The sequence below is a fragment of the Ammospiza caudacuta genome, chromosome 8, assembly GCF_027887145.1.
Source record: "Ammospiza caudacuta isolate bAmmCau1 chromosome 8, bAmmCau1.pri, whole genome shotgun sequence".
Taxonomy (NCBI): Eukaryota; Metazoa; Chordata; class Aves; order Passeriformes; family Passerellidae; genus Ammospiza; species Ammospiza caudacuta.
In genome coordinates, this window is record NC_080600.1 from 39,257,426 (window position 1) to 39,272,042 (window position 14,617).

The following is a 14,617-nucleotide window of genomic DNA, read 5'->3' on the forward strand; positions in this document are numbered from 1 at the left end:
ATAGGCTAATGTTCAACTTATAGGCAAATATTTAACTCTAGTCCAAGAAAATATATCTGTATCTATAAATAAATACATATATTTATTTATATATGTATTTATTATATATTATTATAAATATATATATTATCTATATATAGACATCTATATCCATAGACATCTATGTGTAGGTATATACATCTATATATAGATATCTATAGATATAATATATTTGTCCCATAGCAACACCTTTAGATATATCTATACATATGCAATTTTTGCTTTTTAATACAGCCAAAGTGTATAATTTTAATTTTAGGAAGCCACTGGATATAATTTTCTCACAGAGATACTAATTTTGCAGCCTTTTAATAAGATTTAAATCTTACACCCCTAATCAAGGCACATGGGTTTAAAAAATGTCAATATCATGTGGACCTGAAAAACAGATTTAATTGTGTGAAAGCAATAGTCAAAGTTTAGATTATGAGATGAACTATGGTAAATTCAATTTTCCTCTCAATTAGATTTCCTTACTAGAATATTAGTTGGAAATCTAACACAGAAAGAGAATCTGAAAGAGAAAAATAAAAACAAAAAACCCAAAAACATACAAAAGTATTTCTGCTTTTCCCAAAGAAAACCTCTGCTATGTGTAGGTTTTCACAAGTTGCTTCCTATAGTTCAGTGATTGAATAAGATGTGCTAAAATTGCTTTAAAGAGCAGGAGCAAGCTGACCAGAGAGAATCCCCTTAGTCTTACAAAACCTGGAAATTGTTCTTATCATCTTCATTCCTTGCTATAAACCCCAAAGCTCCAGAGCACTGCTGAAGAGACATTTCAAGCATAAACAGAAATAATGCTGATTCTTCCTTTTGTAAAAAGAACCCAACAAACAAACAACAAAAAAACTTTTGAAAATTAGCAATGATGAAAAAGGGAAGTGGGATTGACTGACTTGAAGACAAACTTTTAATTAACAAAACCAGTTAGTGAGTGTAGAATATATTCCTCTAACATTGTGCTAGACTGCAGTACAAGTTATTGGATAACCACAGCAATCTAATATATGAATTTCCTCAAAAAATAAATTTAGCTCAACCTAAAGCACTAAAATTTGAAGACAAAATCTGCTTCCTTGAACCATTTTTTTTCCACCAGTCCTTGCTTCCTTAAATTTATCCAGCAGTTCCTGAATCCTTTAACTACTTACTTCTCTAGCCTGTACTGTAGGAAGAAAGAAGCTTTCAAAATTTTGGAAAAACAGGTTAATTACAATTGTAGCCATCCTTCTATTAAAACAAAACAAACAAAAACCCAAACCAAACAAACAAAAACAACAAAACCCAACCAACCAACAAAAAAAAAAAAAAATCCACCCAAAACCAAACCTAAAACACCAAAACACACAAACCAGGCTTTTACTTTTTTCTATAAAATCATTTGCCCCTTTTGAGCACTGGAGGCCACTCAGCCTTTGCCAGGAACTAAAAAAGAAGAATGTTTATTTAACATCACTTTTCTTGTATCAATAGGAAAACAGATAAAATCTGGGTGATCTCTTGCAATAAGGTAACAACTTCATGTGGAAGACAAAAAAAAATGTGAAGTTGAAGAAAAGACACTGAAGTTTACAAGGCTCAAGGACCATTTCCAATTATTAATTAACTATTAGTAAAAAGAAGTCACCTATACCCATGAAGTGTACCTCAGGAACAAAACACAAATTAGAGTTTTGAAAATACTGTGAAGGAGATCACAGAATCATTTATGTTGTAAGGGATATCAGGACACCAGGTAAAGATTCAACTTTCTCCAAATTTTTGGCATTTTTTCCACAGGTGTTGCAAGACTGTAAAAATCTGGTCCTGAGTTTTGCAGAGAAGAATTTCCTTTCATTTATTTGCCAATTTCTGTGGAATTCCAACTTCTCTGTATGCACACAACCATCTGTGACAAGGATTTACTTTGCGCCTAAGAATAATTAATCCTTATTTTGTCTTTGCATGCAAGTAGTGCTCTATGGGATGGAATTAAAAAAGAACAACAGACAGAAGAGAATAAATTAAAGGCATGGTGGTTAATGATTATTTTAAAGAGAGTGTTGTAGCTCAAGTGTGCTCCAAGCATCCACCAAGCAGTCAGTGCAATTTGTGTCCTGTTCACATCCCAACTCCCTCCATATTGCACAGAACACAAAATTGGTGGGAAAAGAAATGTTATAAAGCAGATGTGTTTGTTTCCACATGAGTGCACAACTCTAGGAGCAAAGTACCGTGATCTAAACATTACTTCTAGCAACACATATTTGTAGATTCCTTTCATATTCATACTGCTTTCATTGAATAACAGCTAAGCCTGTTCTTTATTTCCTAATAAAAACTAATTCTCCTGAGGGCACACTGTTATTGCTCTGACTCTCAAAAATTTGGCTTTTTTATTTTCTTGTGCTCATTCTAACACTTCTATTTCTATTGTGAATATCCTCATAAGCATTTTTTACTCACCTTTTCTGTGCCATTTATGATTTCACAGACTGCCACCATACAGAAGCCTGTCTATAAATGATATTTCCAGCAGCATCAGCCAACCTGTCCCCAGAGCAAAACCCATCCCATACTCTTGATCAGCCTTTGAGGCTTCCTTGATGTGCTGTATATGATCTGTATGCAGTATTCCAGCTGTGGGAGTGGTATGGATTATACAGCATCACAGTTCACTACCTGTGCTGCTTTACTCCTCTCCTAATCATTTCCACCAATCTATTTTCCTTTTGATCACAGCAAGGCACAGATCTGGCATTTTCCTTGACTGGACAGCCTTTTTCATGATTTGATTGATTTCCAGTGCTGATTGCTTGTCAATCTGTTTGTGTCACAGGTGTACACATGTCAGTGCTGTCACGTTGCTTCTTGACTGCTCTCTAAAACTTCATTTAAACAAAATGATTATTTTTCTTGACCAGTAACCCTTAAAAACAACCTCCTTAGACATGCCATCACCAGCTGACAAATGAAAACTTACTCTTACAGCCTCTCAATATGCACTTCCTATGGCCAACTCATCCCCTGCATTAACTTCATATTGAGCTTGTCCCTTCGTGGCACCAGATTTTAGTGAGACAAATTTTGATCTTACACTTTAACAGTGCTAAAAATGTTTGAATTCTGCCTAATCCTTCAAATATCTGCACTACAGTCAAATCAAAAGGTGCTTTCAAATTGCTAGCAATTGATTCCCACTCATATTTAAAACCAGTTACAGATCAAATTCTCTGCTCACTGTCGATACCTCCAATGGAATTGCTTTTCCTAAGGCCAAAGTACTCAGCCAAGGTAAATCTTTATATTGTCTGATTATATCTGATTATTTTAAGACCGATCTTTGAAATTTGCAGGTTAGGATGGATCAGATGTGGAAATTCTAAAGTAAATATTTATTTCCTCTAATCACTCTGATTCAGTTTTTAATCTTTCATTTCAAAGATTAGTAGAAAAAATTACATATTCACCGGGAAACTAAATAAACAGCAACACACCACAATTCTTGATAAAGCTTTGAAAATCATATAAATATTATATATACATATAAAATAACACAAGTAAATATATATTTATAATATCACTAATCATATATAAATATATATTTATAAGTTAAATAATATATATTGGTGTATATATTTTGCATTATTTATAATACATGTATCAAACTTTCTGCTCATTTTGAAGTAAAAAACATATACAAGGTTGACATAAGATCTTTAGGTAATAAAAATTTTAGTTCTCCTCATCTTTAGCTACATTTCTGTAAGAGTTTATTAGTTTAAACAGCTGGCAATCTGGGCCTCAATAGAATATTGTAACAAAACAGTGCTATGAAGTTAAATGTTCTTCATTTTATTAATTAAAAAAGAGCCCAGTGGCACCAATATACTATATTTCTTATTGTACTGATTTCTAAATGAAAATTTAATCTGCAGAAAGAAAAATAACGTCATAGCCACGTTTGCTTTTTAATTTTAATTCAAATTAGTACCTTGGAGAAATGAAAAAAAAAAAAAGGGGGGGAAATGTGAGAAATTCAGTGTTGTGTTTTCAAGCTGTGATCCTTCCAATGCTTGTATCGCCCCTCTTACCACCATCCTCAGTAGCGTACTGCTACAACTTCTTGTGAATAAAACAGACATTTTTCTTTGCAGCAGGTAGATTTTTAAAAGACAATGACAGTTGAAAAAAATATTTAAAATCTTCCTAGAAGCCCTGTGTTTGCCATCTTACCAGCACTCCTGGCACAGCTTTGATTCTGGGAAGAAAAGTGGGGCTCAAGCTCACATTCCTGAGAATATTCTGCATTAGGGGAAAAGCTTCCCCAATCCCTGTGGTTTGCTGAGAGCTGAACTTATCATCATCCCTACAAATATCTCACTTTAACTTTGCTACCTTGAATTAGCATCTGGCCTAGACTGACTCAAATAAAATGGCTTTAGGCTAGGAGAGTTTGTTTAGGCCTGCTCTACTTCATTTCAATCAAAATAACTTCCTTGATATATATATTAAAAGCTAATCAACTTTCACCCACGTAGATGACCCAGATGGAGATGAAAATGCAAAATCTTCATCCTGCAGTGCTCTGCTCATGCTGACAATTTGCAGTGTAAATCTACTCCTAATTTTATTTTAGGATTCTAACCTGCACACTGTCTTGTTCATTTATAGCAAAATAGCTACAAATTCAAAGGAAAATTTAACAAGTAATCAGGCAGTATCATCATTTCTTCAGCTCAAATAAAAAGGTACTGCAGTTATGAAGAAAAAAAATTGCTCCTGCTGGAAGACAGTAATTTAGAGCAAACCCAGAATGCCAAACATAAATCAGAATCCAGTGCTTTGTACATCATAAAATAAAAGCTGCAATTACACAACTTGATCCTTGAACTTCTTGATTTTGGCAAAAAACAACTGAAGACTTTTCTACAGCTTTTATTTGCCTGGGGGCCAAGATGACTGTGGAATACTGCCTGATGTCTCCCTAGGCTACAGAATCCCTCTGAAGATGCTGTCTGGCCCCAGTCCAAGCAGAAAGGAGTTGTTCTTTTTCTGAGAGCAAGAAAAGGCAAATAGCAACTCTCCTGCTGCTCTAGAAACATCAGATATGGAACACTGCTCCTCAAATCCCAAAGTTATGAGTGATTAAATGAAAAGAAAAATTGCCAAATTAAAGAAATTAAAAGAAAATTGCCAAAAGCCCCCAAACAAAAGCACCCAAAAACCTGAAACAAAAGAAAGAAGGAAAAAAACCCCCAAACTTATTTGAAAGGTGTGTGCAGAGATGCATATTTACTCCACCCCTATTTTAACTGCCTGAGCACACGTATTATCTTCAGTAGAAGTCAGACAGCTTTTAAGAACCCTGCCCCAAAAAGTAAATTCTGAAGAATAAGGGAAATAAATGGCTTATTTCAGAAAGTGATGAAGTCCAAGAGACTTGACATGCACTGAAAGCATGCAACATTCATCTTCAATATACATTCGTTTTTATTTTAAAATAAAGCATCAGAACAATGAATCCTGACACTTTATGTCACATATTGAGAGGTCACAGTTGTCACCAGTCTTGGAAACACTACCCAAAAATTATATGTATTCATTGCTTTTCCTTTATTCCATGTGAAAGCATTCCTCAAATCTTTTGCTTTCTGGTGTGCTGTAGAATTTTACCTGCTGGTACTCATTTATGTTAGACCTTTAACCATAGTTTTCTATGGATAACTAATGCAGAACTGGGCTCCAATATATTTACACAGCCATCCAAAATTGTCAGGATTTGAAATCTTCAAATCAAGATTGCTCACAACCTACTAACATAAAAGTCTAAGTTCCTTACTAAGGACTACAAACCCTGGGTGAGCAGGAAAACAAAATATCATTTCTCAGTATCAAAAAAATTGGAAAATAACAAGTATTAATGAGATAATTTCTAAAATTGTATTGTATTAACATCAACTTCTTGCCAGGAAAGTTGAAATTTGTCCCGAGAACATGAAAAATTCTGTAATTAATTGGTACTCATCCTCCAGAGGTATTTTTCACTTTCCAATATTTAGCTATAAAATATTTGCTGTATTTTGTTATATCTCACCAAAAAAATTCATATTTTTTTAGCATTCCTATTTTGCATGGTACATCCTAACCTATACATACATATATATATGTAGCAAATAAAAACTTCTGCCACATGGGTTGTTGTGGTTTTGACTTCATCCAGTGCTGAATACAACAATTCAAGACAAAATAATACACAGCTATTTATATAGGCATTTATATATAAAAAAGAATATGGATTTCCCTCCTCAAAGGAGGGGTAATTAATTATTCTATTAATAATCCAGATATTTATACATAAAAAGAATACCATTTCCCCCCTCAGTAATAAATTATTCTCTACATATTCACCTTGTGGCTGGCGACTTGGATGATAAATCTGGAGGTCAAATGGCTGAGCACTTGTTTTTTGTATTACACTGACATTTTGGCCAGTCCATTTATTGGCTTTGGCGAGGGTGTTGGTCCTCCAATCTGTCCAATAAACTTCACTCCCATACAAAGAAACAGCAAAAGGGTGAGAAAGATATTCGTGACCCCGAATAATCTCTATCATGCTGGTTCCATCATACAATGCAGAATAAATGGCATCCGATCTACAAGACAACCCCAAATTTAAGATTATGTAAAAATAAAATAAAAATCACACAGCCATTATGACATGGGGCAAAATGTGTACAAAACTTACTTTGTAAGAGTGGCAAGACTAAAGAATTTTTGCAGTGCAATCATTAACTTTATAGATTATAGAGTTCATATTATTAATTTAACTAGACATTTGAAATACTTGTTTGTATAATGCTTTAATTTGCCTCAATGCATGAGAAATAAAACAGAAAATCCACTTTTCTTTCAGATGAACGTTAAAAATAATGAACTATCTTGGGCCTTGCATGGATGAGTGTCAAGGAGGACACATGGAAAGGCACAGGGAGCCAGAACTATGGGTGATCCCACTGCTGGCAGGGAAATTAAATCAATGTACATTTCGTACATGTGCCTGCCCAGGGCTCTTCATGTCCGTATTGTCCATACTCATAATTTCCATAACTACATTCCACTTAATGCACTTCACATTTCTGCATGGAGGAATGAGCATTTCTGAGTGCCAATAAGGATGCTGTGAGCACTTTACCTGGCATCTGTCCACACTATTCTTTTCTCAAAGTGATCCACAGTGAGGCCATTGGGCCAGGCTCCAGTGTCCATGTCCTTGTAGATGATTTTCCTCTCTGCCCCACTCATGGATGCAGACTCAATGCGAGGGAAATTTGCATCCCAGTCTGTCCAAAACAGAATTCTGGTGAGAGGAAAAGGGAAAGAAAGGGGGATAGAAGAAAATATTAAAGCATGAAACAAAAATAGGGTTTATGAGGCAACAGTTGGAAAAAAGCTTGAACCACTGACATACTTGAAATGAAAGGATTAAACATAGTTCAATTTGGGTCTCCATATATTTCATTATTAGTTAGAGCTATCATGAAAATAAAGAACTTTAAAAAAAAAAAAAAACACTAGGGGTTTAATAGCATTCCCTTTTCCGTGTCCATTTACACAGCTTGCCTTGTCTTCCCTCTATAATTAGAAACCCAGCTCATTAACAGAAATTACAATGAGAGCCTTTGAAATCAATCCATGGATGAGAAGGATGGGGAGGGGAGAATGGGAAGAAAGGTGATTTGAGGTAGCGGGGATCAAGGAACAGGCTAAACAAGAGATTTTCAGCTGCTCTTAAGAGTGTTTTAATGAAGATCCCTGGATTTTGTTATGTCACTAACGAATTTTATACAGATTAGACTTGCTAAGAAAACTTCAAAGATGGGTTTTATTGTTGTCTCTCTCAGTTTTGTACCATCTCTAATGTTTTTCTAATAAGGAGAACTTTCATTGTTATAACCAAAGAAGTGGCTTGTTAATTAACAGAAGCAGCATCACCAAGAAGACAGAAATAAACTCTGTTCTTAGATTACTGAATTTTCAACAATGCACAGACTTGTTAAAGGAAAATTATACTTTTGACAGGAAAACTTGTGGTTAGCTGTAAAGAGTTAATTGCAAAGAGCCAGACTGGAACAAAACTTCTGACAAGTTTTTGTATTTTCACTAAAAGTCCTTCAGCCTTAGCAGCCAGGGAGCTTCACAGGGGATGTGTTTATCTACAGATGTTTATTTTGCACACATCTGTATGGGTGTGGAATGAGAACACCAGCTCTGCCCCCCCTGGGACACAGGATTTGTTTACTCCTAACACAACCCCTTCTCCTTGAATCACCAGTGTATATTCATATTTATTTGTGAAAGGACGAGGAGCTATTCCTGGCTATATTTAAAGATTTTTTTTTACTTTCCTGACTTCTAACACAATGTAGCATCAATTGCTTCTGGCTCTTCAAAAGGCAGATTAAGCCTTCAGTTTCAAGAAGAGTGGTGGTTTGATTTTTTTTTTGTCCCTCCCAACCATTTAATTTGAGCAACTTCTCTGCCAATTTTTCTGCCAACAGGATGCCTCTTTTTAAAGATTTTATAGATAAGCAATGCACTCTGTAAATAAGCTTTCAAACAGCTCAGTTGAGAGGGCAAAAGCCTTCATCATTAAGGCATGTACATCCTAATTCACAATTTAGATCCCAGAACTTGGGACCTTTATCAATCTTTATTTTTTTATTCAGAGCTTTGCTTCTGAGAGAAATATTCAGTGAAGACACATAACAGACCATAGCAATTTACTAAACAAAATTAAATATCATGACTTTGAAAACAGGTCAGGTGTGGTTTTTGGCCATATTTAATTTATGGTTGGTGGCTTGTAGATTTTATTGTGTTTTTTGAAGGTTTTTGTTTGTTTGGAGTTTTTCCCCCCTCTCTGAAAGAGTAATAATTCTAGGAAGAGGATGGAGCTATTGAATATACATAATATTCTGATTTATAGCATATCCCTAATGAATAGGTAGAAAAAATACTGACAGGAGCTGGCAAGCATTATCTCCACTTTAGAGATGAAAACCAAACACAAAAGGTGGCATTTACTTCACTCAGCTATTAGGCTTCTAGTAACATGTAAGCTATATTTTTATAGTCCCACAAAAAAACCCAAAAAAACAAAACAAAACAAAATCCCACCAAAAAAGCCAACAACAACAAAAAAATCCCCCAACAAACAAACACAAAAAGACAAAATAAAACCAAAAAATTGGTCTCTAAGCGAGAAGAATCACCTAAATCTCTCTGTTAACCACACAAATGTTAGACCAAACATTCCAGTTTTCATCCACATTGAAAAAAAAGAAATAAAACAACAACATGGCAAGACAAGTATTTGCTAACAAAAACATACCTGTATCTCCTGATTTACCATTTTTAAATCCTTTCCACTTAGAAGAAACACATTATTAATGGATTCTTTATTATTCACAATAGACTTTCAAGATTATTAGCAACTATAACTCACAGCAAAAAAGGAAATAAAACATATCATATTTAAGCATCTTCAAAATACTTTGCAACAAGGAAAAATAATGTTTTTATACTTTACAATTACCCATATCTGGGATCCAAAGCAATAGCCCTTGGGTGCTCCATAGCTCCTGCTATTAATGTTGTCCTCAAAGTGCCATCGAGTTTTGCCACTTCAATTTGGTCCAAATTGCTGTCTATCCAGTAAATGTTTCCTGCTATCCAATCCACAGTCAGACCTTCAGGAGTGGCCAGGCCATGCTGCACCACGACCTCAATGGCACTGACACCTTAAAGAAAAAGTTAAAAATTAGAAAGAAGGAAAAAAAAAAAATAAGAAAGAGGAAAAGAGATTCTTAAAGAACTGATGTAGAGACTGGTAGAATGAACACGGACATACAAGCTTATCAGATGTTCCTGGAGTAATTTCTGGATTATTTGGGGTTTGCCTTTTAGATGAAAGCACTGGAACATACACTTCAACAAAGAACATTTTGTAGAAACTCTTTTGTATATACTATGAGATTATATTGCGTTTTTGGCCATCAGTATGTGACCAGAGCAAAGAATAAGTCTTTCTGGATGCTATAAAATTTTAAAGCAGAATCTTTCACCTAGTGAGAGGAGCTAATTTATCATACATCTGATAAATTCTTATATTTTCTTAATAAGGTGAAGATAAACTGCAAAAAATGAAATAAATCAATATTGCACTCATTGGACCAGGAAGAAACACCAGTTCTTTGCATCTGCCATTTTCTTCCCTCTAGAGAGCATACTGCAAAAGGAAACTTTGATAACAAAAGTCTTCTTCTGTCTGGAAATGAAGTACAAGCTTGATATAGCCCTTGTGAAAGGCAGAATGCCATCATAAATTCTGTTTCTGAGAAAGGCAGCTCAGTTACGACTGACCAGGTCTCACACCCTGTAACTGCAGGCGCTCCGACTGTTAAGGAAATAAAGATCCAATCCATACCTCCAGTATCAGAGAGCTTCCCTCTGTAAATTTTATCCTCCACCACATCTGTCCAGTACAGTAAACTCTGACTGAAGTGAAAATCCAGGGCTATTGTGTTTCTCAGACCAGGGACTAAGAGGCTGTAGTCACGCTTGTGAAGATCAATTTTTCTGATCTCGTGTCGAATAGAAAAAATTATGAAAGCCTCAAATGGATCTGGAAGATGAAGATTAAACATTTCAAAGGAATAATAAAAAAATATATTGCTACAAATTGATATAAATGACAAATGGAAGGTGAAAAACAGAATACTTTATCAGGAGAAAGAGATGATTAAAACAATTCATCTTGTGATAAGGAGTCTTTCAATTACTTTTTCAGTCCAACAGACTTCTTAATTCTCCCTTCTAGCATTATCTTTGATCCCAACTAGAGATATTAGACATTAAATTTGGGAATATCAGACTCAACTGTTGAACTGTATTTTGTAGCTCTAGCATTATGAGCCCATAATTAGAGCTTTAAAAAGTCACATTATCAAATTTAAAATCTGCTTCTCAAAAGGTTCAGAAAAATGAAACCATTAAAACATCCATTGTTTCAAAAGCCAATCAGCTGAAACCATTTACCAATACGTAAAGTACCTTTTGAATATACAGTGTACCTTGTGTTATCAACTGAAGTGCATAAAAAAACTCTTATGCCAAAATAACAAGAAAATGAACATTTGATGTCATGTCATCACAAATCCAGCTACCAATGACTTTCTCCTTCCATTGTTAATGAATTAATGCTGCATGATTTGTGCCAAAGTGATACAAAAGAGTTGATATCAAAGAGCATAAAAATATCTGTAAACATGATCGGCATTGGTCAGCCATACTATGAAATTGATTTTTTTGTTATAGTTCTTACATAGATCAGGAAAAGTTTTTCAAGCAAGTAGCTGTGTTAATAAAACAAACAAGAAAGACAAAAACTTGGATTCTATAAACTGTTGAATCAACTGAGCATATCCACTTTGATAAAGATATTTTTTCCCAGCAAGCCTTTTCTGTGGGGATGCAGTTGTTGCCCCCAAAACACTCCGAGTTCCTTCTCCTAGAGTAAAGCACAGATTATACTGGGAACCTTGCTTTCCATACAATTAAACTTTTTTATCTAAAATATTAATCGCAGTTTATGGCCACAGGCAATACTCCTGCTTCTCAAGAGAACTCTCAAAATACCCAGTTTATCCCTTCCCATTCCCTTGAACACTTCACTGCTCACTTCCTCCTGCAGCTCCGCTTCTCCTCCTGCCCACTGCACACACACATTAAATTATCTGTGATGTTTCAGGCTAATCAAGCAGCTCAGCAGAGCTGTTGCTGCTCTTGTTCACAACCTGCCTTGAACTTTCCCAATGACCCTCCCATCTGTTAAAGCAATGGATGACTTTCTGCAAAGCAAATTAGTCAAAGCTCTGCCGTGGTTAAATAATTTAGTGCAGAACAGGATCACTGACATTAGGAGCTGTTTCACAAGCACCAGCTATCTGAACTTGAGACACACTTTAATTGCACTTCCCAAATTCTGATAAATTGGCAGCTGTTATGCAGGAGGATACTGATCTGTGGGGTTTTTTGGCAATTCCAATGCATAAGAACACAAATCATAATCCTCACTATTAGATTTTTTTGTATTTCTCACCAATTAACAACACAATGGGGGGAAAAAAAAAACCCTAATAAATCTGTGCTATGTTAGATTGTGTTTTTTTCATTCAAGGTAGAGGAAACACAGTTTAAGATAAATAACCAACAGTGCAAATTATGCGAAGGATTAAATTTCAATGGGATCTTGACAGTATTTACAACTGAAATCAACACAACAAAACCCTAACCTTGGCTGACAGCAGCCTGCAACACTGCACCCTCCTCTGAGCACAGCTCTTGAAGAGGAGTGCGAATCAGTACAGAAATACAAGGGGAAATGAGCAGCTCTTCCAAGGGGCCCAGAAATCATGGCCTGCAAGGGAAGAATGAACAATCGGGAACTGCTTAGTCTAAAAGAATGGAATAAGAAGACGAGTGGAAGCGCGCAAAATTTCCTGAAGACATAAAAGGCTTATGAATTGAAAACATGAAAAATCCTGTTTTCTGTATAAATAACAAGTAGGGCAAGGATTAAAGGCTTAAAGTGGACCAGGAAGACTCAGAAAGCCCAGAAAAACAAAATTCTTCAGGAGAGTGAGTCGACAAAATATTTCACCCCTGGGAAACTTGGAGTTTAGCACTGAAGGTGTCCTGAAGGTCTTGGAAAGCAGATAAACAGCAGCAGCATTAGCTGGGCTTTGATCTTCCATCCAACCTGATCATTCAATGGCTCTATAAAATCAGCTACATTACAGGCAATTGGGATTTTCTGGCTCAATCAAATAAATTTAAAAAAAAAATGCTGCCATTACCCAATAAACCCAAAATTTGATGTTATTTTCCTGATTCATCGGCTAGAAATTTTCATTCTGCAAATTGATTAAAAGAATTTCTGTAAAGTCTCAAATCAATACCATGGTTATTGATCACATTCTTTAAAACTTTCAGGAAAACTAATTGCTATCAATTTGTTGAGAAAAATCATACATTTCTGCACTCTGATTTCATAAATGCCTCGAATTTTTTTACCACAAAGGTTAGGATATAAAATATATGAGGCAAACAAAGTATAAGCAACATGAAAAACTGTAAAAAAAAATCTCTGCTAGAAGAAAACTGCCCACAAATGCCAACAAAAACTTCTATAAAGAATAATGCCTCACATTTTTCAGTGGGTTAAATATCAAATTCTTTCTTAGGAAAAATTCTGATTCAATCTGATTGTTTGATTGAAGCTCCCTTTAACAACAACAGCACAGCAAGCAATCTACAATGTACTTTTATGAAAATTACCTCAAAGAAAAACAATAACTTGATAAAGATTCTGAAAAGAGACCTTAATTAAAAGCTTGGCTAAGCTCAGAGAGGATTGGAGTATTCCCCTCTCCATTTTAGTATTGAAAGGTATCTGGGAATTATAACAAAATTGAGTTTCAAACCAGCTAAGACAGATCAAATAGTCAGACACACCATCCTCTATTAATAAATAAATAAATATATATAAAGTGATATAACATTTTCCACTGCTTAGGAAAGTTTAAAATTAATTGTCAGCCTAAGTGTTTCTGAGCTCATCTAACATTTACTATACCCAAGTCTGAAAGGTTGAATGTAAACATGAAATATAAATATCTTTAAAGCTCAGTTGTTTTTTTTTTTCCTGAATGCTTTTATCATTTAAAAGAGCAAGTGCAATATATCAGCACAACCTATTTTGAAATGTGTTTTAAGAGAAACCAGGACCATGAGTATGAAAACATATAATTTGTATTGACTTTCCATCTGAATAATGGAGTTCTGTAACACACTCTTAGTTCAATCAATACAAATTTAAATCTAAAGGAAACATTTAAAGTTTGGGAAGTCAGTAATGTCACAATGCCAGAACAGCAACAAGCAAAGGAGATGAAAACAGGCATGGAAAGTGCAGAAAGTCTGGAGGAGAAAAAAGACAACATTTAAAACCCTCAAGAAATTAAGGCAACATATGCAGAAATGAGATACAACAGAGAAAGGCTTGGAAAAAGAAACTGGAAAGAGAAGAACTGCTCAATTCAAGCATTTTAGTTCTATATACTTATTATTCTGTAAGTTATTATATTTCTCTGGAAATTCATTTGATTCCCCTGACAAGCACACTTTCTGATACTGAAATGCAATCAGGAAAAAAAGATAGAATCACATAATTCCTGCATTTTCAGCACTCATATTCCCCTTCTAATGGGCTCACAAATAAATGTTTTTACTACATTCTGAAAACATGTTGCATACTAACTCCACATGTTATTGCTGTGTACTTGGGAAATGTTTCTTATACGTAGAAAAATGCTATTTCAGATAGAGAAAGGAAAAGAAAGGTAAAGGGCAATGTTCTCATTTTCTTCTGAGTAATTTATTTTTTCCTCTGGAAAACAGATTACAAGTTACTGTTCTAATAGAATACACACCTGGTTCAAGGCATCTTAAATCACCATGGCTATTCTAAGAA

At 34.9% G+C, this 14,617-nt stretch overlaps 1 protein-coding gene across 1 annotated transcript in view; it reads right to left on the minus strand.

Annotated features, from left to right (window-relative positions):
* The window catches only part of LRP1B (LDL receptor related protein 1B), a 299,771-nt gene that overhangs the window by 172,328 nt on the left and 112,826 nt on the right, over positions 1-14,617 (minus strand). Inside the window, exons 21-24 of the mRNA XM_058810030.1 lie at positions 10,511-10,708; positions 9,620-9,824; positions 7,217-7,381; positions 6,433-6,677 (exon numbers count right to left, since the gene is read on the minus strand). Coding sequence (XP_058666013.1) covers positions 6,433-6,677; positions 7,217-7,381; positions 9,620-9,824; positions 10,511-10,708 — 813 coding nt within the window. The remainder of the gene's footprint in view (positions 1-6,432; positions 6,678-7,216; positions 7,382-9,619; positions 9,825-10,510; positions 10,709-14,617) is intronic.